At 32.6% G+C, this 27,321-nt stretch overlaps 1 protein-coding gene across 2 annotated transcripts; it reads left to right on the top strand.

Moving 5' to 3' along the window:
* On the top strand, positions 1–25,978 carry LOC149419945 (uncharacterized). Of its 2 annotated transcripts, XM_089637105.1 has the most exons (8): positions 1–220; positions 3,461–3,469; positions 15,143–15,154; positions 18,275–18,414; positions 18,481–18,579; positions 22,327–22,848; positions 23,448–23,566; positions 25,323–25,978. In XM_089637105.1, exons 1-8 carry the CDS (start codon positions 1–3, stop codon positions 25,474–25,476), a joined length of 1,275 nt encoding a protein of 424 aa, XP_089493231.1. In that variant the 3' UTR covers positions 25,477–25,978. The 2 variants fall into 2 exon arrangements, with proteins under 2 accessions (XP_089493231.1, XP_089493230.1); XM_089637104.1 differs by lacking the exons at positions 3,461–3,469; positions 15,143–15,154 and having other exon boundaries at positions 18,275–18,573.
* Positions 25,979–27,321: the final 1,343 nt, after the last annotated feature.

Below are 27,321 nucleotides of genomic sequence, written 5' to 3'. Positions count from 1 at the left end.
ATGAATCTGATGTTCCGCAAGAACTTCCGTCCGGAGCGCGGATCGGGCGGGGGCGGGGGCGGCGGCGGCGGCGGGGCGGGCGGCGGGCGCGCCACTCGCGGTGCCCGGCGGCAGCGCGAGGCGGCGGCGCCCCGCAACTACTCGCCGATGGACGACCACCACTACCGGACGCACATCTTCTTCGGGGCGGCACCGCGCAGCAGCTGCACGCTCGGAGAAGGTCTGAACCCAACCACCCCTAATGTTGTCAACTGTCATTTGTTTTCCCTTTTTGAGTAGTTTTGAAAACCACCGGTGGTATAAATCTGCACCTTGTGTTGTCAGTGGTCAGTGATCATTTGTGTTCGCTTTTTAAATTGTTTCACCCACGGACGAAAACCATAGGCGGTTTGAAACTATATGTTTTGTTGTCAATGGTCAATTATTAGTTGTGTTCGCTTTTTAAACATATAACTTAACCACATAATAAAATCTACGTTTCTTATAAATAGTTCGGGGAAGTTCTGAACCACCTCCAATTTTGTCAGTTGCAAGTTGTGTTCGCTTTTTAAACTGTTTTAACCACAGAAGAAAACCATAAGTGGAAAATAACTTCACCTTGTGTTGTCAATGGTCAATTATCAATTCTGTTTGCTATATTTAACCAGATAATAAAACCTTTATAGCTCACAGTTCAGAAAAGGTCTGAACTACATCTAATATTGTCAGTTGTAAGTTGTGTTTGCTTTTTAAACTGTTTTAGCTACTGAAGAAAACCATTGGTTGCTTGAAACTATATCTTGTGTTATCAGTGGTTAATTATCAGTTGTGTTCGCTTTTTAAACATACAACTTAACCCCATAATAAAACCTACGTTGCTTACAGTTCGGAGTAGGTAACCACCTCTTATGTTGTCAGTTTGTAATTTGTATTCGCTTTTTACATTGTTTTAATCGCAGAATAAAATAGATATATCAATGCGAATGCAACTACCCCTTGTGTTGTCAGTAGTTGTGTTCGCTTTTCAATCAAAGTGCTAAATTAAGTAATTATCTACGGAGATATCTGCTTAATTAAAATATCGGTGAAGGTCTGAAACAACCACCATTTGTCACTTGGTAGTTGTGTTCACTTTGTAAACATATCATTTAACCACTGACAAAATCATCAAGGTATCTAATTTGTGTAGTTAAAAGCTACCCCTGGTGTTGTTAGTTGTCAATTTATCAGCAGTGTTCGCTTTTTAAATCGCCTCACTGCATAAAACACCATCGAGAGGGATATATTTGTGTGAAGTAATCGTACCACTCGTGTTGTCAGTTGTCAATTGTCTTGTGCTTTTTAATTTCTCATTCACAGAAAAAGCTTCTCTACGTTAAGTACCCTTGTGTTGTTAGTTGACAATTCATTGTCACCCGTGTTTTGCTTTTTAATTAACTAAATCATAGAAAAAGCACCGTACTTACATACTAAATAATTGTCAGATACCATGTAGTATAAAACTGTGGGAATGTTTTTAAGTTTTAACCACCCCTAAAGTTGGCAGTTATCAGATTTATCAAATTTTGAAATAACTTAACCACGAAACAAACATTGTAATAATCTAACTTGTCAAAATCATCGATGGAACTCTCTTCGAGGGGAAAAACGCCCTTAATTTGAGATGTTTACCGTAGTTAACAAGTTGCCAAAAATTACATTTATTCATGTAATCAATCTAACAGAGAAATAAATTTTTTATATTTTTGAAATGGCCCTTAATGTTGTGTTCGTTTTTTTGTTAAAATTATCTAGTTTTTGTTTGCAACGTTTTGGTCGTGTTTTTTTTCAAATACCCCATCTGAAAAAAAAACAAGTATAAAGTATGAATGCCTAATTTAATTCATGTTCTTTAATTGAATTAATCTCAATCGATAAAAATCCGTTACCGATAGGAACCAATCAATAATATATCAAAAGATTTACTGAAATTTTGGACACACAAACACAGTTAAAAACAACGTCTAATATTGTCAACGCTTAACATTTTCTTATAATCTCTGCTCTAGTTTACCCGTAGATTTTCTATCAATGTACCAATAAAGATAGCAGGATTCGTTAAACGACTTGTTTTTATGACTTTAATATGTTTGATATTTTTGGCAGCTAAAGAAAATTTTAAGTACAAAACAAATTTAAGTATTATTTGTTCTTAGTAATTGTTAACAAGATATTGAAGCATATTCGATATCAAAACAATAAAAATTATGTTCCAGTTACTATTTATTTCAATTAAACTATTTCAACTTTTATTTACGTTTCAGAGAGTTTCAATTAACTTTATTTCCTTTTAATTAACGTAACAACAATATAATCATAAATTGTAATTGGTCTATTGTCTCTATTCTGATTCTGAAAGTAAAAAAAGTTAATTTGAATTGACAAGTTGATATTAAATACACAAACTTCGCCAATGGAATTGAAAAAACCCATCGTTTCCGTTATAAATAACAGTGAACACTCGATCATTTTTTAAATTAAAAGCTAAGAAAATATTCAGGTGTCAGAAAGCTAACTTACATAACAAACCGTTAATACACAAAAGAGATGTATTTATGGTACAAATATTTTCGTTTATAAACATACCTTCTTTGATTTCTTCTGCTTGTTGTGAAACGAGTGAAACCAAAAATCACAAGCTTCAAGTGAAATAATTGGGTATTATTTTAAGTTTTCGTTGACAGATAAGTGACTGATTGATAACCCAGAAAAAACAACGAGTTTAAAACAAATAAAAGCATTTTTTCGTTCTCTTTTCTGAACTATAAACATTTTAGAGTTCTCTATAATATCACTCGAACTAATCTGCCGTTAAATGAAAGCTACGCATTTCAGTCAAATTGTATTTACAAGATATTGTTGTGAGCGAGGGAATAAAAAAACTTGTCGGTTTCACGACCCAATAAATATAGTATTTATATCACCTTGAACAGCTCATTAGTCGGTAGTTAGTTGTCTGTTTAATGATTAAATCTTTCACGCACACGAACATAACAACAGCTGTATATTGTTTAGGCTAATTATAACATAAATCTATTATTCGTGAGTTTAAAAAGTGTCTCAACCGGATCGCGCGATTAATCGATTGAAACATTATATTAGATAAATAGATATACTCGTACACTGTGATATGTTGGCTAAAGAAGGAGGTATTGCAACACGGCATTATACCCCAAAAATAAATCATTATACTACTTACATTACATTTATTTTCATAACAATTGACTATTACTAATAGTTTTTTTTATTTGAGTACCGCAAGAGAGTTGCAACTGCTCACTATTGTCCGAAGCCAGCGGGACTTTGACATTCCAAATTAGGGTTTTGAGTAATGTTATGATGCTGAAGGAAATGGGAAGAGAAAGGAGAAGGAAAAAGAAAGGTTGAGAAGTACCTGGCTATTCAAATCTGGTTATTTTAAACAAAAATAATTTGAATTTAGAAGGATTTCGTGAACAATAGATTATAATTTGTAAATAATACATATTAGCACAAAATAACTCGCGATGTATTAGCGTTTTATTTATATTTCGCAAAGAAGAACTGCAATTTAAAACGTGTGGTTAAGAACTATCAATTTCTAACACGGCTCATACATTTCAAATAAGTCTATTCTAGGAACATAAGCCTTGAAGGTGAGCATATTAATGCATTAAATATGACAATCTAGAACTGAAACAACTGCAAGTAGTATTAATTCTTGAAAAATATAATTTTCAATTTGAAAATAATTTAAAGGTAAAATATATTATCAAATTGTGAAAGTTAGTATTTACAAGGACGGGTTGTTTCGGAGAATTTGAACAATTCATCAAATTTCAACGTTTATTTTCGGGTTCTGTGAAAGACTTATTCTTAATGCAACTAGCCTACAATGATATTAAGTTCTGTTTTAATATCATTGTAGGCTAGTTGCCTGACAAAACTGAAATAAAAACAGAACTTGAAAAAATCTTTCACTGAACTTGAAAATTAACGTTGAAATTTGATGAATTGTTCAGATTCTCCGAAACAACCCGTCCTTAATCTTTTATAAATAATATGAATATTTTTGTTGTTTGTTTTTGGGGTGTTATGCCGTGTTGCGCTAACTCCTTCTTTAGCCGACGTTTCGGACAGCGTTGCAGTGTCCACGCTGTCCGAAACGTCGGCTAAAGAAGGAGTTAGCGCAACACGGCATAACACCCCAAAAACAAACAACAAAAATGCTTTTGGCCGTGAGAATCTAAAAACTTACCTCAATATGAATATTACTCGTAATTTAGAGCAGATGCATTGTTGGATCAGAAAAATAAGTATGACAGATTTGTTAAAACCCGGTTAGTAACGGGATTGAAGGCTGCTTCCTGTTAAATTTTTAGCACATTCTTAATAAATAAGGAACACGTGTTCATCCACCTGCATTTGTCCTGATAATATACAATGACAAAATATTAGAATTTTCTTAACACGTGTTACGACATCGCGGGTCTTGTACGGCACACATTCTTGTTTTGCTGAAAGTTATCAGGAAATCCATCAATTAATTTGTTAAAGGCCTGCGAACCATTTTTTAACGGAATCACGAATAATTTGAAGAGATTCTTAATAAATTATCAATATTTTATACCAGTAAGTTTTCTCCCTACAGTTTTAACTAGACTTGTTTTTTATTGTATGAATACCGCACAAGAGACCCAACTGCCCGAAGCCAGTGGTTTGTTGTGAAGCTGGATGGGTGAGAGGAGAAGGAGATAAGAAAATAGAGAAAAAAGGTAGAAAATAAGTGAATTTCAAGGAAAGTTTCGATTCTGAATGGTGATCTTTCACCAGGGCGTTTTTGAGAGTTTCTACTTCTGTGGAATGTTACGATATGTTACTAAAACAATCATTGTATTTAATAGTCCAATAATATCTCACTTTACAGCTTTAACAGCAATTTCCCTGAAACATCAATCATGATCTAACCAATATGCTAACGCATATTGAATTTGGTTTAGTTGTTGTACCTACTGTAGTTTTTATTCCAAATATTCTGGATATTCGAAACCTTGAAACGTCTAAACCCACAGAAAGATTCGCTAAAATAATAATTGTTAAACATAATGATAAAGAAACATTTTCTGTTTAAAATCTTGGTGAGTTAATTTGGCACGATGAGAATAGAAAGCTTTTAAGTTTTTTTATTATTATTATTATTGACATTGCTAAGGTCGTACGTTGTAATATTAAAAAAAACATAGATTAAAAAAATACATACATTTGAATTCTCAAGACGTAGCGGAAAACTGCTAAAGTCTATAGGCACTAATCTCTTACACATATGTATGTTTTACGAAGCAAAAAAAAGTCTTTCGGTGATCTTTTGCATTATGAAATTCGCATAGCTTTTTTTTCTTTAGCCTTTTTGATCAAATATTTTTTTTTTAAATGGAAACTTAATTTCTTTCATTAGATTTTTAAGACTTTGGGTCAAAATTCAAAACATTTTGCACCATTTAAAAAACTGTTTACTTAAACAAAAAATCTTAATCAGTGTACTAAAAAGCAGGGTATGTATGGGTATGTCTATGTATGTATATTATAAAAAAATCACATTCGTGGGTAATTTTTGGATAGATTATAGATTTTCACTAACACCTTGAATAAAAAATTGTATTAATCCTGTTAAGTCTGAATTCAATTCAATTGTAGCAAAGACAAAAGAGACTTCAGCCAAAAGTTAAATTTAGATTTGAGGCCAAAATAAAAAAATAATTAAAAGGTATAACAAATATCTAGTTCGATTATGTGCTTTTTTTATTTATTTGCGATTCAAATTATGAAAAATAGTCCACTAATGCAATAGATTTTTCACAAATTTACGATCAGCTTTCGCAATTATTTGCGAGTTAACGATAATTATTAGCTACTATATAAATATAACAAAACATAAAATTAAACCTATTTACGTTAAAACACAAATTTTTCGTCATATAAATTAAATTTTGGATCCATGCTGTTTTTCTGTTTTATATTTAATTATACTTTATAGTAGGTTCAGTAATATTATTTTTACTCTCAAAATATTTTCAAAGTTACCTCACGATTTCTTGAAAAATTGAATTCTTTAATGGCCTACATTTTAAAATTTAAAAAAACAAATAAATAAAATAGCGATAATTTGCTAAACCTTTTAAATAATATTTTTTCAGCTATTTTGGCCTTAAGTTCAAATGAAAGTTGGAAAATGAAAAAGGTCGCGCAGTTGTTCCTCTTTTAAAATCAGAATCCTGTTGTCGATGCATTTTGATATGTAAAATAACTTTGGAAGTAATTCGCTTTTATTCGACTCACCAAAACACAGTTTAATGACATTTATAGTAATTAATCTTAAGTGTTTAACGTGTTATTTTTAGCTTCCGTTTATGTAATGTAAGGTAATTTGATTTAATTATTAACAATTTGAATCATCAATAACTAGTGACGGTGAAGACTTGAATCAGTTCACAACAACTGAATATTATAGCAGAATCGATGGCAAATTACGAGGCGCCGGTCTAGCTAGAATACACGAAGCACTGAAATTGATAAAATATAAAATTAATAAAATATTAACCACTGAAAAAAAAAAAAATTTCATTTAAATTTAAATTATTTTACTTTTGATTAATCTCCTCCATTTACAACACAAGATTTCTTAAATTACATTATAAACATTTGTGAAAATAAATATACAATATTTTTTAGTAAATACACTGAAATTTGGCACACGCTTAGTACGCACTTAAGAAAACACTTTGTAGTAGTTAGATGAGAATTAAAATGAAGTATATCAGTTTCTGGAAATGGTAAATAAAGCATTTTAATAAGTATGTCGTTAAAATTAAATTCAATTTAATCAAATATAGGTACTTGGCGGCCGTTGTTATCGATTAGAAATATGTTCTTAGGTTCTTAGTTCGGGCTTTATTAGAAATAAATAAAATAAAAACTATTTCAATATTATTATGTCAAAATATGGCGTGTGGTAAATTTCCTGAAACTGAATTACTTATTTCTCATTATTATCTAACTGATACAAAGTGATTAAAAAATAAATGTGTGCATTAAGCGTGTCTCTATTTTCTGTATATTTACATTTTTAAAGGTTAGTTAAAACGTATTTATATATACCTACTGTTTTAATTTGATTAAATAGCAAAATTCCTCTTGTCATGCGATGCTGTGCTAGAACATTTGTTCTGCTGGGTGGTATCTTCATCAAGTTGTAGTGACGACTACGGTTGAAGATTAATAATTATTATATTGCGAGACGGAAAGAAGTATGGAAGGGAAATTTCAGCGAAAGAAATTTTTGAAAGTAGGTACCTTGTTATTTAAACGTGTTCAATAAATATAGTTAATTCCATTTCTAGCAGTGGTTGAGACACTAAATTCCTTTTTGAAACGACGTGCAAATATAAAGTAAATTATTTCCATTAAATTCTATACACCTTAAGAGGAAGCTACAAGCCAAAATTAAGTATACTGTGTATATCCTTATGTTGTAAGTAATAGGCATTAAAATCGCTTGACAAACAGAGTCTAGAAACATTCGGTTTCAAGCATAAAACTGGTTTTTATTTATTTTGTAAATAATTTTATAAGAAAGCAAAAAAATTAATCAAATGAAACAGATAATCTTAGCTAAAATACTGTATTTTTTTAAGTTGTTTCCAGTACGTGTTCATACATTTCTATTGAAAAAATATTTTTTTTAGTAGTTTACATTCAAAAATTTTACTGAGTAATTTATTTTTTATTTGTATTCAAGTCAATCAAAACGATAGAAAAACTTTCAATTTATCTAAAGCACATTGTTTGTTATTCATAATGTACACCAATTCATTATAAAGATTAATCAAAATATTTATATAGCATTAAGCTTTGCCTTAAAGAGAACAGTAGCAGAAATCGGATAGTAAAAAACGGAAGCGTTTATTTGAGACAATGCATGAATGTGAATGAAGCAAGAAGTGTATTCAAAAACAGATGTTTAGCGGTCCCCCCTCTCTGCCTAAACCCTCCAAAGAAATGGTGAAATGGTAAGTTAGTGAGTTGTAAAAAGTTCCTAAGCTATTAAAAGTAGTATGATTTTTCTTTGCTCTGATCAGTATTTGAACCCAAGATATCTGGGTCTAGAGTCAGGACTCTTTCCGCGTTAACTTTTACTTGGATTTCTCTGTTTTTTTTTTGTTTCAAATGTAATATTTGACCGGTCAACAAGAATAGTTTGCTCTGCCATATTTACGAAATTATTTGCGAACAAAATATTATCTAATCACTTTTTAAACTGCCACGAAAAAAACCATCCACTTGACAGATCTTAATTTTCGGTAAATATTTGTTTCTAAATATAAGGTGCGAACCGAAAGAAAAACACCACCATCACATTTTTATCAGTCTTATCGACAAACCCTGTACTACCGTTAACCTTTAAATAAAACAAACATTCCGTGACTCCAAAACCCAATAATAAATCATATAGATTCACAGAACAGTGTTCATAATTCATGCCGAGTTATATTATACTGTGATCAATAAATTTAATTAATTAAGTAAATCCTAATTTAAAAAAAATATTTCTCTTATGCCTACGTATGTGTGTCAACTACCGTTAATAATATAAATGATAAAATTGTGGAAATATTCTTTTTCAATCCATAGATTAAATATTTATTTTTATTTTTTAATTTAAAAAATGTATATTTAATACAACTTGATAGTCACTTATTCAATATTTAAAAACATGCCGATCAATAATATATTTTATATTTTTTATTCTATATTTGAGTTTTATAGTCTTCATCTTGGCATTTCAAGTTACATCCCCTGAAATTAACAACACAAGACGGGTAAAATCTAATAATATATAAAAATAAAGTTTATCTTCTAATTAACAAAACGGCGTTAGAAGTTTTGCACGTAAATGCGTGCATTTCTTTCGAAAAATCAGCCGAAATATCGAATAATTTCGATTGGAACTATTTAAAAAATAACAAAAATTTTTTATATAAATAATATCTATAATGAACCTAAAATAGTCACAGCCAATATACATATGTATACAAATTTATAAGTTTTTAATGTTTAATAGTGAAAAGATATGTAAAAAATTAAACAGTAAAAATAATATATATATTTCACTACAATACATCTCTTTTCAAAAGTCTTAAAATTTGAAAAAATAATAATTGGTTTGGCTGAGGATTGAAGTTTCCTACCCAGGAACTAGAGTCATTCAATACTACCAACAGAGTCAAATAAGACTGACATTTAGTGCGTATATTAAGCCCCCGCATACTCGAATTTTACCGATTTATAATAAGTTTCTCGTCAACTCTTTAAGATGTAAACTTACAAAAAAATAGTTATTTTTTAAGATGATATATATACATTTTTTATTCCGAAACTTAAATTATATGAAATTTCTTCGAAAAAAATCGCAAAGTAAGATCCGAAAATTATTAAAAATACGTTGTTTTGTTATTTAATATATTATAGGCATGAAAAAAATCGAAGTGTATCTTTAAATGTAAATTTGTGAAGATGTTTTTGCTCTATTTAAAACGAGTCGTGTTTTAAGAAATATTTTCTCAATTTTTGCTTAATTATTATGTTTTTTTTTTAATATTAGCGCGCTCCCTTTAACATTCGTATTAACATATCTCCCTTTCAAACCATATTTGAACGCTAACTACGGGGCCTTAAATTCTGTAATGTCATCCAATTTCATAGAAAAGCTGGAATTTCCGCGTGTGTGTGCGCGTGATTGCTGCAAACAGTTGATAGAATGCATTATCATCGACAGCGAGTCTATCTAACGAGTTTCAGCTCGATCCGATGTCGGGAATTGGGTTAGTTGCCGCTTTCAAGATTTGCATGTATATAAAAATGGGGTGAATTATGTCTGCCCTATCTCTCTGGAATATATATCGTTCATAGTAAGGCGTATATTTAGGGAAGAGTAGATAAATATATCTACATATTTTTTTTTTATTCCCACACAAAGGAAATTAACAAAACTCTTGTAACAGTAATAAAATACAGAATTAATATTATTAAGTTATAGAAAGCTAACCTTGCTCAAAGCTATAAAAACTTTATAGTATTCATTGCAAGAATTAATTATTAAATATCATTGAAATTATTGTCTCAGTTTATTACTCAGAAAACTTTGGGGAGGTCATGCAGAATGCACGTAAAAACTGTACTGTCATTTTTATGGGGAATAAAAATAAAAGTCGTAACTCTTTAATATCAGTTTATCAGTCATAAAAATGTTTAAATCAACCTTTATTATTTGTACGTTGACAGCCAAATCGAAGATTAAACAAATTAGTTTAAATCCAGACAACATAAATCTTGTTGAAATGTCGATAACTATTCTGAAATGTCAAAAACAAGAACAATACACCGTTATTTTCTTTGTCAAGCCAATTGATTTTAAATTAAATTCGACAGGGATTCAAGTTTCAAATAGTATTAGAACGGATTCAATTTCAAAGGAGTTCTGATTTCAAACAAAATCTAATTATATCATCGATTTCATTGGTTCATTTGTGTGTTCTTTTTGTAGCACGCTTTTTTGTTTTATTTTAGAAATCATTGTTTAGTGTGGAGCAGACATTTCTGAAATTCAATAAACACGTTTTCAAATACGCTGTGTCTCAGATGTTTATTATTTCAGCTATTTGCGAGATGCTTTTCAACCGTAATATTGGAAATTGGTAGATGATATCTTAAATATCTTGTTTGTTCTTATTGGCGATGGCACAAATATCATTTCTGCATTTATTTATTATTTGGCACTTAGTGCATTTTTATTTCGTGTAATTGTGTGTGGAAGCTTAAATTTATTTATACATATGAACATTTCGAAAGCTACTTTTAACCAGAACTAATAATTAAATGTTCGTGTTGTTATCGTTGTTGTACTGTACCCAGCTGACATGATCGCTCAAGAACTGTAATGATGATTGTTGTATTTTTTAATAAATTATTTCACTTATATTAAGCACGTAATTCTTTTATTTTAATTGCGATTGAATTTCACCCAAATTTTCAAGAATGACAAATTTTGAAGACCCCTTTACAAAATTGGTAATGAAATCATTTAAGATTGATACAATGTAATAAAATATTCAAAGAATATGAAATAGACGGAAACACAAAACAAAAATAGGATTGATCTTTGCTCATAAATACATGGTTGCCAATATCTAAAATATTATATTTTTCAAATTATTTGTGTAAATTACTGAGTATTTAAAAGGTTTCGGTAGCAAATTGGCAAATGCGTTACTATCCGCTAGAGGTTCCGAGTTTGATTCTCGGTCACAACCTAATCTCTTTTATAATTTTCTTTCATATTCTTTGAATGTTATTGATATCGTTTTAATAATTAATATCGCAGACTAGTAAAGATTTAGAAGGTAAATTTTAATTTAAATAATTCCAATATTATTTTTATATTTTAACTTTATTATTTTGTTATCTTTATTGGTGTTCGAAATGATGATTTTTTCCCAATAATGATATATTTCATTCGCTTATCCGACAGATTCGAGGCAGCATCGGTCTGTATGGAAAAGGGGCCATGTCACATTTGGCTTGCGCAACAATCACAAATCGCATGGTCTGTAACCCAACCTTCATTTCCTATGCAAAATTTCTAAATTTAGACATAGTGGAGGCCATAGTAGTGCCAACTCTGACGGGTGTCAGATGGGTGAAAGAGTGAACTCAGAGAAGATTCAAATGTGTTTCTGAAACTCTAAAGTGAAATACAAAAAAAATAAACTGCACTAAAATTGACAGATTGTAAGTTGATTTTAAAATTCCCGGAAAGAAAGATTGAGAGGTAACGATTTTCTGACGAAAGACTTTTCGTAGTAATTTTTGATTGGTGAATCCTATCATACTGTTATTGTACTCCCGTTTTCACTGCGTACCTAATGATTAAAACGCGTTATATATTTGTCACCACTTACGAAATTTTTTTAAATTTGCTTACAATCTGTCCGTAGATAAAGAGGCAAAGTTTGAAAATATATTATATAAATGAAACGTGTGTTACGAAAATATTTACGCATTACTAAATTATAGGCACGACACTAAATTAATTGCACCATAGTGTAGAATCTTAACCCCTCAGGCCTCTGGCATTTTCCATAAGAAGGCCATATTATTTCCGTTTTGCAATAAAATCCATTTTTTTCTGTTTCTGGAGGTATCCAAAAATTAACTTTTTTGAAAGGCGATGAAATATTACGCTTTCGAATTTAATTCTTAGAAATATAATTATAATTTTTTAAGTATACAACAACATACTTTACGATTTTTAGACAAATGTATGATAAACGTAATTGTCACCTTTCTTTTTGTTATTTCGTATAAAAATTAAAAATTAAAAAGTTTCATTAATTTATCTTGTATTGCGGTCGAAAACTTTGATTTAAATGGGGTGCGCATTTTAATTCTTCTGTAGTTAAATTCTAAATTTGAATATAAAGCGTGGTGTTTTCTCTTTCTAGCACCGTTTAGATCATATTTCTGATCATGACAGTAAGATATCAATGAGACCTGTATGAGCTTTTCCTAAAAGCATAAAAATTGGCCTGGGGGGTAAAATTACACTGTTACACGATTGTGGATATTTGACACGAAACACATTATGTTAAGGTGTTATTTTTGTGAAAGAACAAATGCACACATTTAAGAATAAGATGAAAAAATGAAGATCGAGCATATGAGCAGAATTGGTGCTTAACCCTCTCAGCCCCTGCAGTGATATGGTACAATATTTTACTAATTTATTAAACGAAGTTACATCACTTATTAATTTTTGTAAGTGATTAATTATTAATAAACCCCTAAATAACTGTAAAATTAAGTGTAAATTGCAACATTTGAAATATACTTGCTTACGCTTGTAATGGTACCTATAACAAACCAGTGTCGTGGCGACAGACTTCAGGCCCCCGGGCAAACCTTTGAAACAGGGTAAACCTTTTAACAGCGAAATGTATTTTTAAAACACGATTTATATATTTTATTATACTTTTAAACATGACTGAAACTAACTAATCATCAAGCCGTTTTCCCGCAGGGGTAGGCAGAGAGAACAGACCGCCAAACAACTCGATCTTAGCACAGAATCATTTTGATTCTGGAAATGGCCTGACTCAAGTGTCTGGTTCACTTGATCTTGCCATGTCTTCCTTGGGCTTCCCCAACTTTTTCTACCATTCACATTTGCGTCATATCTTCTCCTTACACTGCTTTTTTCGTTCATTTTCTCTACGTGCTCAAACCACATAAGCGTCCCGTTCTTAATCTTACTCATTACGCTGACTTCAGCCTAGCATTTTTTGCGGATTTCCACATTTCTTACATGATCAGATATGGTTTTACCACACGTACGCCTCAGGGATCTCATTTCTACAGCACTCGGTCTCAACTTGACTGAAAACCCTAATAGACATTTTCAATGTATATTCCCAATTTTCGTAAATATAAAATTCGTCAACATTAAAATGTTGTTGCGATTGATTACTTAAAATTATTTTAGCAAAATACGAATTACATTTTTTAAACGGTAAAAGCATTAAAATTGACTAATTTAAGCAGCACACTTCCAAAAGGCACTTAACCGAGTTGAAATTAAGGTAATCAATATTTTTTTCACAGTTCGTTGAATTTAAGGGTTGCCTAATTAACAATAGCCGTAGGCATATCCTGTGCCTGACCTCCGGGCGCCTGTTTCGGCGGTACGCCACTGTGTTAAAATATGCAATAATAGCATATTAACTCCTGTAATATTAATGTATACATTATTTAGCTTTAATCTCCAATATCCTATAGCCAATATGAATAGGTTAGTAAATGTTATATTTAGTTTTCAATACCAAATGCTATTTCACAGTGATGGATTTACATATACACTAATACACACAATCCTAAGTACGTGTTGTTCTCGTCAACTCAAATTGCGCCATCTATACGGAGCATTTTTCAATTTGGTGCTATTTTAAAGTTTAAAGTTTTTTTTATTCTAGATAAAAGAAAATTACATTTTAACTTATTTAACTAGAAATAACTAATACATCACATAACGATATTGTTCACTTTCATTCTTTTGTTAATTGAGCATAAAAATGAACAAATTTTTTTTTTAATTTACTTACACTTTTTTCATTTTTAATTTTGTATGGAAGGCAATTATATATGTTGCTCCCCTCGTAACCAATGGATTGCTTGCCAAAATGAGTATGTATGGTGTTTAAATGTATTTTATCGTGTTGCCGTGTAAAGTGTGTGTGTACTTGGGATGTTTTAATGAGTTCTGTATTTGTATGTATGAGTTTATTATTTATTTTGTATATAAGGAGACATGTATTATATTCCATATTAATTTTGCCTAGGCACGAAACTTAAGGAGCCAGAAAATCAGCTATTTTTAATCTTATTTTCGTAAAGCTGAGCACAAAATTACAAAGAGAATTGTTTTTAGGGGGAATTTATTTATGATAACGTAAACCTTTCTGGCCATCCCTTCTGGGAAGCTCTAAAGTGCCCTAAGACTAGGTCCAATGGTCCCAAAGCGTGAGGAAAATACGTTGTATTCTACATTTTCAGCAGCCCTTGAAATTTATGTATTTATTTATACGCCTACAAAGGCAACAAGATATAAATATTTTCTTTTACTTGTGTTTAATTCGCACAACTCTAATTGAAAAAAATAAACAACTCAATCAAATTTAATATTGTTATTATTAAGTTAAGCAAGCATTGTGACATTTCATTTTAATTTTGTGCAATTTCGGTGCTTAAGGTTTGATAATTTTACAGTTTGATAATGATATAATAATTATAAAAAATAAAATAATGTACTAATGTAGTAATGACATTATTAAATATGATTTATGAGATTAAAATTTATATTTTAATAAATTATTTGCGAAGACAATTTTTTTAATATTTTTGGACAATATTTTCAGAATAATGCTTTCCCAAAACTGTTGTATTCTTAAATAATACTTTTACCTATAATCGTAAGGATACAATTCAGAAGTAATTTAAAGATAAAAGTTATTTTTTTCCATTAAGGCCCCGTAGTAAGCGTTCAAAGATGGTTTGAAAGGGAGATATGTAAATACGAATGTTAGAGGGAGCACGTTAATATAAAAAAACAATAACAACTAAGCGAAAATACTGAAAATATTTAATAAAACTCAAATCGTTAAAAATTGATCACAAATCTCTAAACAAATGCTTTAGTTGCATTTAAAGATACACTGTGAATTTTTTCATGCTAATGACTTGTTAAATAACAGAACAAACCGTGTTTTTAATAATTTTTGGAGCTTACTTTGCTATTCTTTTCTATCGAGGGAATTTCATATAATTAACGTTTCGGCTTAACAAATGTGTGTATATTATGTTAAAAAAACATATATTTATTTTGAAACTTAAAAATTAAAGATTTTGCAAGAAACTTTTTATAAATCTTATAACAAGTTTTTTATTATTTTTTTTCGTTATTGTCATTTTAACATACTTATTTTAGCTAGTCTTAAATCCTGTATTCGTCTAGGATAACTTGAAACTTGTAAATTTGACTGTCCCGAAACGGGAATCCTTCCTAGTTGGACAGTCAAAATCATAAAATGTAATCAATATTATATTATAAAAAAAAATACATATTAAAAAGAAAATTTTTTAAAAAGTAATAATAATAAATAAATAAAAAAAAAATTAAAAAATCGGTAGAAATTGGGTATGCGGGGCTTAAATAACACTTTTTCATTCAGCTTTACAGCACCTATCAAATGCACCTTTTACTAACATAATAAAATATACGAGAATGCTTTTTGCATGGATTAAAATTTTACGCACTTTATCAAAGCTTGTAAAATAGTGTGAAATATTAAATATTTAAAGAAATAAATAGTAAGTTTTGAATTCATTTTAAAACGTGGCAACCCTTATAGAAAATACCTATTATTTATATATTTAGTCCCTTATTGATGTTTGAGCTTTCATAAATTAAGTATAGGTATTGTCAATTAGTTAGTCGCGTGGTACAAAGCGTCGGTCTCCCACCCAGGCGTTTCGGGTTGAATTCTGTACTAACCAACTCCCCCATTATAATTGCACAAGCAACATTTTACACTGCCCATACTTCAAGAGGCTAATAATAAACACTAAGGACGGGTTGTTTTACAGAATTTAAACAATTCGTCAAATTTCGATGCCACTTTTCAGGTTCTGTAAAAGATATAATCCGGTTCTGTCATTATATCAATATTGACTAGTTGTTTCAAATAATTGAAATTATAACAGAACTTGAAAATTATCTTTGAAATTGTACGATTTGTTCAAATTCTGTGGAACAACTCATCCTAGGAATATTAATGATGACGTATTTTTCCTCAATTTATTTTAAATTTGTCTTCTTTGCAGTCAGTGTGGAATAAGGCTTTATCTTGTTTGATCGTCCATTTTATAAGTCTAAACAAAGCGAAGCTTTCATATAACAACATGCAACATTTGGAGGTCGTTATTTTTGTGTACTTAATATACTTGAATTATTTGCTTTTGGGTCGAAATGTTTTTCCAGCAAGAAATGATTTTAATGATGTGAAACTTTTAACGAGCTATTTATCGATGATAAAAACAGCTTTTAACGAGCTATTTGTTGAAAATAAAATAATTTTTTCAATAATGTATTAACGAGAGCATATAAAGGCATATTTTACTATTCGTCATCATAAAGTTTTGTTTTGTCAGAAAGTTGATAAATCTGGTTGTAAAACAAATTAAATATTCTAAAGATGTTTAGTTTTTTTGGGACAAATTAATAAAGAAGAACTTAAGGGAGAATTCATTTTTTCCATGTGAAATTGTAGGTACTTTAATTGAACGTGGGGCACATTATTAACGCGATGCACAAATAGCACTTGAAGGGACTTGCGTTGTGTGGAAGTGTGGGATGCATTACGAAACTCGTTTACGAGTCTCTCATAGGAGCAATGATAAACAAAAATACATATATCTAACATACATAAATATTATATACGACATAGATGACTATAACCTCAACGACTTAAGGATCCTCACGTCCAAGAGTAGTATTATCAACGGCTAAGAGTCAAAATATTGTATCTCCATAAAACTTAAAATTGAGATAACTGAATTTGAATGGTTTAAAACCGTGGGACATTATATTTTGCGACATACATATAAAAAAAGTTTAAGTTCCATAATTTAGTATCTTACCTGATGTAAATGCAATATTTTGAAATGAACTTTCATTTAGCGTAAATATAAATATAGGATTTTCCAATAAGAGGTGTTATTTTTAATATCCCGCTATTTCGGTAGATGTTACTTTTAAAGCTGTCATTTTTTAATATTTGACAAGTAGAACCTACGCCATTAATAAAAATGGAACGATACACGCTTCAACAACCCATTGAAATTATTAAAATTCAATTGAGTGAATCAAATGCAAATCATCTTGAGTGATGCCCATTTCCACCTCGGTGGCTTCGTCAACAAGCAAAATTGTCGCATTTGGTGATCGGAAAACCCAAGAGTTATTGTTGAAAAGCCTCTCTATCCTCAACGTGTGACTGTTTGGTGCGGTTTATGGTCCGGCGGAGTCATTGGACCTTATTTAAATAAGGCTGGAGCAACAGTTACGGTGAATGGATTACGCTATTGAGAGATGATTAATGATTTTTTTATGGCCGGAATTAGATGGTATTGATCTGGACAGCGTTTACTTTCAACAAAACGGCGCTACGTGCCACACAAGCAAAGAAACCATTGATCTTTTACGATTAAATATCAAAATAACACCTCTTATTGAAAAACCCTGTGTTAGTTTTAGGGAGATCTGTGGTCGTAAGAACATTGCCTTGATTATTTCCAGTATATTTTAATATGTTTATATCTCTGGGACAGAAGGTTTAGTAGATGTAATGTTTGAACCCATAAAAAATAGACTATCTTAGGAACATTTTAGTATATACTTATGTCATTTTCGACTAAAATTGGAGATGCAATATTTTAAGTGTATGCCATCGTTATGAATATTGATTGTTGGAGTAATTAGAATCTGCTGTGAAGATAAGATTTTCTTACTCGGAATGTTGGCTAAACATCTCAAAAATCAATCATCATAATTTTTTATATTTTTTTACCCAAATTAAAGGACAACTAATTAAAAATCTTCTTATTTTTTCAGAAAAATGCGGTCCCGTCAGCTCCGCCCTGGGGCAGACTTCTTCGGCGGACCCGGAGCCCCCGCAGCCCCTCGTGACTCGCCGGCCCTCCTCCGTGGGCATGCCCAAGTGGACCCCCGCTCCCTCCAATGCCATCCACCAAGCCAGCAACAACAACAACACCAACCAGAACTACAATAACAATAACAGCAATGGCGGCATCGTGCAGCCCGCCAGGTTCCAGCCGCTCTCGCTGGCCACTCTGGACAGAGATTGCTTCATCATTCCAGTGCATAGTTTGGACAGGTTCTTGCCTGCCGGAGTACCAGTGAGTCAAATTCCTACAATAACAATATCAGCAATACCAAACAGAACCGCAATAACAACAACAATGGCGGTACCCGCCACACGGAGAAAAATGAGTATATTGCGAATCTCTTTAAAACGGGATTGCAGGCCGTTTTTAAGAGTAAACTTTTAGTAAATTTCTAATATATCGGAACAAGTGTTCGTGCTCGTGCATTTGTTTTGATAATATATGATGACAAAATGCGAAAACATTAGGATTTTCATGACCACGTGTTCCGACATTTTGATAATTTATCCGTCATTTACTAAAAGTTTTTTAAATTCATTCTTCAACTCCCGTTTTTAACCGGATTACTTATAATTTAAAGAGACTGTTAATAAATTAGCTCATTTTTCTCCATGTAGCTTGTAAAGACGTGTGAAGTATTAAATATATATTAGAGAAATTAATAATCCGTTTCGCATTTAAAATGTGGCAACCATTGCTAAAAATAGATCTTATTTATATATTTAATCCCTTATTGATGAATTTATTATTGAACTTGCATAATTAAGTATTATAGGTACTATCAGTTAGTTAGTCGCATGGTTCAAAGCTGATTCTTAATAAATTAGCAATACTCAGTTTTGTCCGTGCACTCTCGCTGGCTAGCAACAGAGATTGCTATTATATTCCAGTGCATAATTTGGACAGGTACCAGTCTGCCTGAGTACCACAATAACAATAACAAAAATACAAAAAGAAACTCATTATCAGTAGTTAGCATTAGCTAATGTACGACGGTCACGATTCCTACCCGCTGGCTACTAGCTTGACGAACTTAAACATAGCCTAGCTCAAAAATCAACTGAAATACCGGCCCTAAGGAATTAATAACCATACTATGAAAAATTGATAATTTAACAAACTTTACGTGATGAAAAAATGAAGAACTTGCGTGAGATTAATAAAATGATTGCGTAATGGTAATCAAATTACATAGAAATTAATTAATGAAGGGCCCGCAACAATCAAGATTGAAAAAATCATGTTTTCAAAATTCAGAACATTTCTTTTGAGTAATTATTTTAATGCATCTTCGTAGAGGGAAATTGTGCTTTAGCGTTAATAATACCATATAATAAAATTCGTCCAACATAATAAAACACCCTAAAAATTGATAAGTAGGTAAGCACTTGTGAAAAACAGATAAGTGTTTCATATATATATGTGTCAATAGATATCAAACGTCATTAAGTCCATTGAATGACAAACCTAGAAAAACAACATTATCTATTATTTGGAAATCTGCCACCCGTTGTACTTTAATTTAATAAAAACGCAATAAAACACGCCGGGAGACACTTTGTGCACCTCTCAACCGTCCTTTACAAGGGACATAAATAAACCAATCTAAGGGATAATGGCGGCCATGACAGGACAATTCTTGTCTCTGACCGAAATGTACTTTCTTTAGTATGATTCAAATGAGAGTGGTTTATTTATGATTCAAATCACCATAAGGGCTTAACGTTGTTTGAAAAAATATCAAACATTTTAAAAATTATTTCTTATTTGAACGCTTGAAAATATCACCGTATCCATAATTTAATTCTGTTTAAATCAAATAAAGGTTTTCCAATAAGAGGTGTTATTTTGAATAGCCCGCTATTTCGATAGATGTTACTTTTGAAGCTGTCATTTTTGACATTTGACAAGTAGAAACTACGCCATTAATAAAAATGGAACGATACACGCTTCAACAACGCATTGAAATTATTAAAATTCACTTGAGTGAATCAAATGTAAATCATCTTGAGTGATGAGGCCCATTTCCACCTCGGTGGCTTCGTCAACAAGCAAAATTGTCGCATCTGGGGCTCGGAAAATCCAAGAATTATTGTTGAAAAGCCTCTCTATCCTTAACGTGTGACTGTTTGGTGCGGTTTATGGTCCGGCGGAGTCATTGGACCTTCCTTTTTCGAAAATAAGGCTGGAGCAACGGTTACGGTGAATGGATTGCTCTATCGAGAGATGATTAATGATTTTTTATGACCGGAATTGGATGGTATTGATCTGGATAACGTTTAATTTCAACAAGACGGCGCTACGTGCCACACAAGCAACGAAACCATTGCTCTTTTACGATAGAATATCAAAATAACACCTCTTATTGGAAAACCCTGTATAATATCAATTTTTTTAGATAGTGGACTTTACCTTGTTTGATATAGGTACATCTACACATATGCCTATCTCACATTGTGTGTCAAATTCAGATTTTTTGTGCAGTTTCTAATTTTTTTAAATTAATTTAAATAGGGACAGAAGACCTCATAGATAGGTACTTCAATAATATGAATTTTCAGGAGTTTTTGAATAACTTGGTTTCTAAGAAAAAAAACTATTTATTATTAGTAAAGATAAACTCTGTGGCATCAGACTATCATTAAGAATCATAGCGCTACGTAGCTTTAGCTATGTTTTATAAGAATATGTGAATAGCCAAGTATTTCTTGACCTTCCTCGTACCTTTTTTTCTGTTTTTCATTGCGTCAAACAACATTCAAAGTGATTTTCTATTAGCATCTCATCACCGAGATGTCTCTTGGTCTGCAATCCCAGCAATCCAAGGATGCCGTTGCATCATTAATCATTGCAGTCAAAATTAATTGCCTGTGGCGCACATCATGCAGCAGTCACACAAATAGTGACATGTTTTGGCACAGGAAAAGTTCTTGCTGTATTATGAGACATTGGTTGTTACGACGCATAGAAAGTTATTATTGACGCAATTAGAGCAAGGTATGACTCGGTTCCTTTTCTGGGGGAGTAATGACCTGATAACTTGTTGCATTGCTAACATTACTCAGGTGTTAAATTTATCAGGTTGATCTTTTGATTGACATGAAACGTATTATAATATATGGTGGTTTAACGAAGTTTTTTTCATGCAAAAAATCTTTATATTAAATACATTTGTTTAGTATTATTTCCCCCACCATCATGCCCACCATGCTCTAGCTGTACCCCGCCACGCGTTTTTGTGTCTCAGTTCATCTGTGCAGATATAAAAACAATAGTGCGTGTTGCTTTTACGTCCAATAGATGGGACTGTTTTTAAAAAAAAAAAAAATCTTTAAAAACAGCGTTTTAACGTTGTGTCAAAATTTCAAAGCAATCGCAGAAGAACTTTCGGAGAACAAAAATTTAATTTTGTATATATGGATAGATAGATAGATTGATAATAATAATTGTTAAATTGTACAATAAATTTAGATTAAATAAATTAAATTTAAATTCTTCAATTCTAGATTCCCCATCAAATTTAGATTTTTTAAATATTTATATTGAGGGGTCAGTAGGATTTATAGGTCCAATTAGAAGTTCTACCGAGCCGAACCCTCTGATATGAAAATATCTGGAGTCGGTGAATTATTTTCCCATTTGATCTCTGGTGATTTGACGTGTTGTTCTTGTATTGTTTTGTATTTATTATGCTTATATAATGCACTTGCATAATGTGGATTGACTAGATGATCATTTGTGGAAAGTGTGTTTCCACAAAAGTGTGGAAGTGAAAGTGTGTGGAAGGGTTTAGTTTTTCCTGTGGGGAAGATTTAACCCAGACATAAAGTCGAAAGAAAAATAATAAATAAATATTTTAAATGATAAAAGGGAATGCGGGAAATGTAAGAAGGGTGTATTCTTACATAAAGCATTATAAATAAATAAAGCATTATAATGCAAATACAAATTTACACTAATCTTTTTTTTAAATTTCAGTTCCCCATTCCTCAACTGCCCCCGCAGGACAAATCCACCCCCAACAAAGTTGTACTGCCCGCCCACTCCCTCAGCGTTCTGGAGGTGGCAGACCCAAAACTTTGCATCCTCGCGCATCTCATGAGCCCTCTTGAGGCGATCGACCCCATTCTGGAGTCTCCACTAGCGAGGCCCCTACACCGCCAGCGAGCCGCGGCCAGCGAGCTGCTCACGGATGTGGCACAAGCCAACACCGCAGTGGGAGGGATGCTGTTGGCCAACATGGAAAAGAACGCTGAATTCCCTTTCATAGCTTACTACGTTATCAATAGCACCCAGACTGACCCTTTGGTGTTTTATAACAACATGAGGGGAGCTTCGCTAAGCAAGTTTGACCCGAGGGCCATGAGATACACCGCAGCGCACACTCTGGACTTGTATAGTGAAGTTGCTACTATTTGCAGGCCACCCTTTCATGATTTGACTGGAGGTGTTAAAAGATCTCACACTCCTACTACTGGATATATCATTAGCGTTTACAAAGTACGTATTATTAAGATTATAATTATTATATTGACTTCCCTTTCAAATCTTTCACATGAAGCATTTAGTAATGTAGTAAATGATTGTGTAATTCTTCAGAAGTATAGCTCGGCAGTTTCGGGTTTGATTTGTGGGACTACTTTATTTCCCCCCACATGTGGCAATACACACGCTGCCAATATTATAATTTTACAGAACGCGGTGACGGTGGCAGAAAGAGTGGAAGGTACTGGCGGTTGAATCGAACGTTGAAACAGGAATGGAGATTTCTCTTCTCATGCTGGCTTGCGTATAACGGCGGAATAATTCGCGTTAGTATTGCCACATGTGGGGGGAAATAAAGTAGTCCCACAGATTCCTGCCATCGCTGTTTAATAGTAATTTGTTTTTCATTTTATTTATGCCTGATGTTAACATAGATAAAGATTTAAAATAGAAATGGGAACCATTACCACATATGACTAAATATGAATGCTAGAAGTATGTTTATATTTCCCTTGCCCACAATAAAGGGCTGAAATGGCAGTCACCATTGGTATAAAAATCGTACAGAATTTAGTGAATGATTCTAGTATTTTCATTGTGATTGTGTTTTCCAGGTGTTTGAAGGAGATGACGGAGAGAGATTCGAGAGGAACTGGCTTTACTGGACTGGGGCAAGGATGCTGTACAGACACTTACCCAGAGCCGCAGGACTGAAACGAATAGCATTACATAAGTAAGATCTTTATGCTTACTCTCCGCGATGATAAATTAAGCTTGCATCGCTTAAACTTTTAAATTAAATGGAGCCCACTTTCTCTTATTTCCAAGTTCTTCCCTTCCTTGCATCAAAATACATTAAAAACTTTATACATGTTATTCGAAAAGCTTCCAATCCCTCTTGGGATCTTGTTTTATTCGGGAACCCCGGACATTTTACGGTCCCCTTATTCATGGTGCAGCACTTGTCTTAATCCCGGGATTACCGTGGGAATATATTTTTGGAATCGGCATCATGTCGTTTATTGCACATTATTCTTAAGATTTTTGGATACAGGATAAAGGTCATAAAGATTTTGGGGTTGATTAAATCTATTGTGATGTTTCTTAGAAGTAAGGGAAGTAATATTGAAGCCTGAATAACATTCAGTTTTTAGTCTTGTGACATCACTACAGCGGGATTCTTCAGACAGACGAGTTTTCTGTACTCAATTTTAGGTATGTCAGCTGAAACAATGATTTCTTTGTGCAACACTGTTTTTGCTCTTCAACTGAAAGAATCACTTCTTCGAACTTCTTTACAACAATTTAAACATTTAAATTCCTCGTGCCAGCACTAGGATCCCGGGATTGAAAAATGCTAGCACCGTAATCCCGGTTCTGAAAAAAAATTCCCGGGACTGAAAGCCAACCTAGTCTTGCGATAATGCAAATTTTTGTGCAAAATTTGTCATTTTTATGCGAAATATGTCATTTTCACGAGAATAGTGCGAAAATCACAATTACCATATGTGTATAATGTGTATAATGCTATTTTCGTACTTTCATAGGATTTTCTAGTATTTTAACTCTTTGCACGCGGCCGTATCAACTGTTGTTACGGCAAAAAGTCTACACTCACACGCGGCTGTATCAACAGTTGATACGGCAACTTTGACGGCCGATATTCCCGCTCTCTTTCGTCATAAATGTATTTCTTGCTCACTTGGACATTTGTAGAACTATCACGATGCTGACATCTACAAGAATTTCTCAAAAATAAAATTGTATTTCATAAAAAAAGATCGATAACCAAGTGCGCCTCTTCTCGCCTTTTAGTCCTTTAGTTTACATTTTTGTCAACGGATGGCGTTAGTACTAGTTTGTCATTCACAACTTTTCATAACTAAGAATGATAAGTGATCATGGTGTCCCACTTGTGTCTATAAACACAGTGGCCTAAGTACACACACACCGAGAGTGGTTTATTTATGACGCCGAGTGAATGGCGGGACCACATTCAAAAGATACGGTACGTCTTTGTGTGAAATTTTATGTTTTTGTTTTTATAAACATCTAAGAGTGTTGACACACGAGGATTTGTTTTCATATTGTGGAGAATAATCTGTTCTGTCTATATAGTCCAATAAATCAAGCCAGAATGCTATAATTTGACATTTAATTGCATGCATAGGTATTTGAAAATATGTACCGCGTACGGGTATAGATAAAACGGAGCAAATTAACGCGTTCAAAAGGTTAAAATACAAAATTAATATTATATATTCTAATATTTCTTTGTGTATGGTTTTGGCAGGACTGAATAAACACTTTACGATACAAATGCCGCATACGAACTGACTTTAAAAAAAATACGGCGATACACTACTTTTTTGCTGTTCAATATAACATCACTTTTGTTGCAAAATACCATCGCTTTTGCTGAAAAATTCCATAACAACAATGTTTTCAGATTCTGATTAATTATTAATGTTGATGCATTGGTGTTCCAGGTCAGTAGCTACAAAAGGAGACAGAATGTACCTGCTGGTATGCGAATGTGGAACCCTCCTCTCTGACATGGATGCCGCAGCTCTCCTGGTTCCAGCCTTAAGAGCGCGTCTCTGTGGCTACACGGGGCTCTACCGACCAATTGAAGCCTTCTAGCGAGGACCAAAACTATTCCACATGGAGGCATCCTTGGACAAATAGATATATACAAAACATTACAGCCATACAATCACGCTAGATTGTGCTGTGATGGATTCTATGTTGACACGGATCAAATGTCTCGTTTGATATAAAGAATCCTTGTTTTAAAGGGATGTTCTTAGTTTTACGTTTGCTCTCTGGTGCGATTCTGGCAGTGAAGATATTGGAACATACATTATAATCAACGCGTTCATAGATGGAGCTAATTTAAATATTTTATGTATGAACACTTTATGCAGTTATGCTTCAAAATTTTAAGATAAATTGTTTGTTTCCGTATGTACATATGAAATATGTAAATAAATTAAAAGCGTTTTCTGTATAAAAACTCAATTCTTTCAAGAAAGGCATACAAATACAATATTGTATTGGTGATTCAATCCAATGTTTTATTTGTATGCCCTCTTTAAAGAATTGAGTTTTTATATAGACAAAACTATTTATTCATATTCATATTCCGTATGTACATGTTCATAAAATAAATTCATCTTAATATTTTAAAGCATAACTTGCAAAAAGTGTTTTTTTGTGATTTAACGCATGTTCCGTTTACCCTTAACAGCCAGACTTCATTGGAGACAAAGATAGACTGTCTTACTTTCTGGTTTTAAGACAGCGATAGGTTGTCTTCCAATCTGGCATCGATAAACATTGCATTCTAGCGACCAAAATCGGATTCTGAAATTTGTAAACGAAGAAGTTCTAAAAACCAACGTTCTGAAAGATCTTAACACTGCCAACCTGTTGAAAAACATGGTACCTAACTATGTGTTTACTAAGCAATAAGCATAGATAAAACTCTCACTTGTATAAATTCCGGCAATTTTACATTCTCGTGTCTCAGAGTACGGGCCGATAAGTTGAGATAATTTAGAAAAAGGACGAATGGCTCAAGCATGGATCTTTGTACTGGGTAATTTACCATGTTTCAATATAAATAGATCAACATAGAAGGCCAAAGATTAAAGTTAAGTAAGAATAAATGGTAACCGGACAATACAGAACAGTGACAAAACAGAACACTTTTGAAAAGTGATATAAAGTTGTTAAAAAGTAATGCAAAAAACTAGCATAAAACATAACCTCACCTGACCTAGTTAACCTAATTTTTTTTCATCACGCTTTTTTAAATTTTACATGGGTGGCCCTGAGGATAATAATTTCACTCAGGGCCTGTGTCATCTTTGGGGATGCTGTGTGGAGGTCTTTATACAGGAAGGAGAGGAAGTATTGGACAGGAAAAGGGTATGAGGGGTGGGTAGGAATCTGAAGGTCAGTGTGTCCAGGAGTGACTGGCAAATGAATTCATCCCTCCCACTGCAGTGCAAAGCGATATGTCGAGAGAGTCTTGCTGGAGAGTTAAAAATATCTCCCTTAACCAGTCTCTCAAAATCCCTCCCGCCACGCAGTAGGTGGGCAGACATATCCGCCACTAAGACCTAGAAGAACCTCACCTCCCCCTGGACCCGGGCAGCCTTGCTAAGTCACCAAATGTAGCGAACCACAATGGCAGAGGTGTCTGTTATCTATTAAATGGTTCCCTGTATGGCTGTACCCATACCGACCTCTCAAGTTGAATATAATGAACAACAAAAACACTAACTTAAAAACATAACCAAGTTAACCATTTATTATATTACTTTATATAAATTTTAAATAGTGTTCTGTTTTGTCACGGTTCTGTTTAAGGCGATGCACTACGTCGTGTAATATTTTAAATTGAGCCGCTATCAATAACAACCCTTACATAGATGGCGATAAGGTTTAAATCTGCCTGTTTTGATTTATGCAAGAAAAAAA

The sequence above is a fragment of the Hesperophylax consimilis genome, chromosome 11 (assembly GCF_061612785.1).
Source record: "Hesperophylax consimilis isolate HC1 chromosome 11, BYU_Hcon_1.0, whole genome shotgun sequence".
In the NCBI taxonomy this organism is placed as follows: Eukaryota; Metazoa; Arthropoda; class Insecta; order Trichoptera; family Limnephilidae; genus Hesperophylax; species Hesperophylax consimilis.
This window is presented reverse-complemented; position numbering and strand designations above follow the sequence as displayed.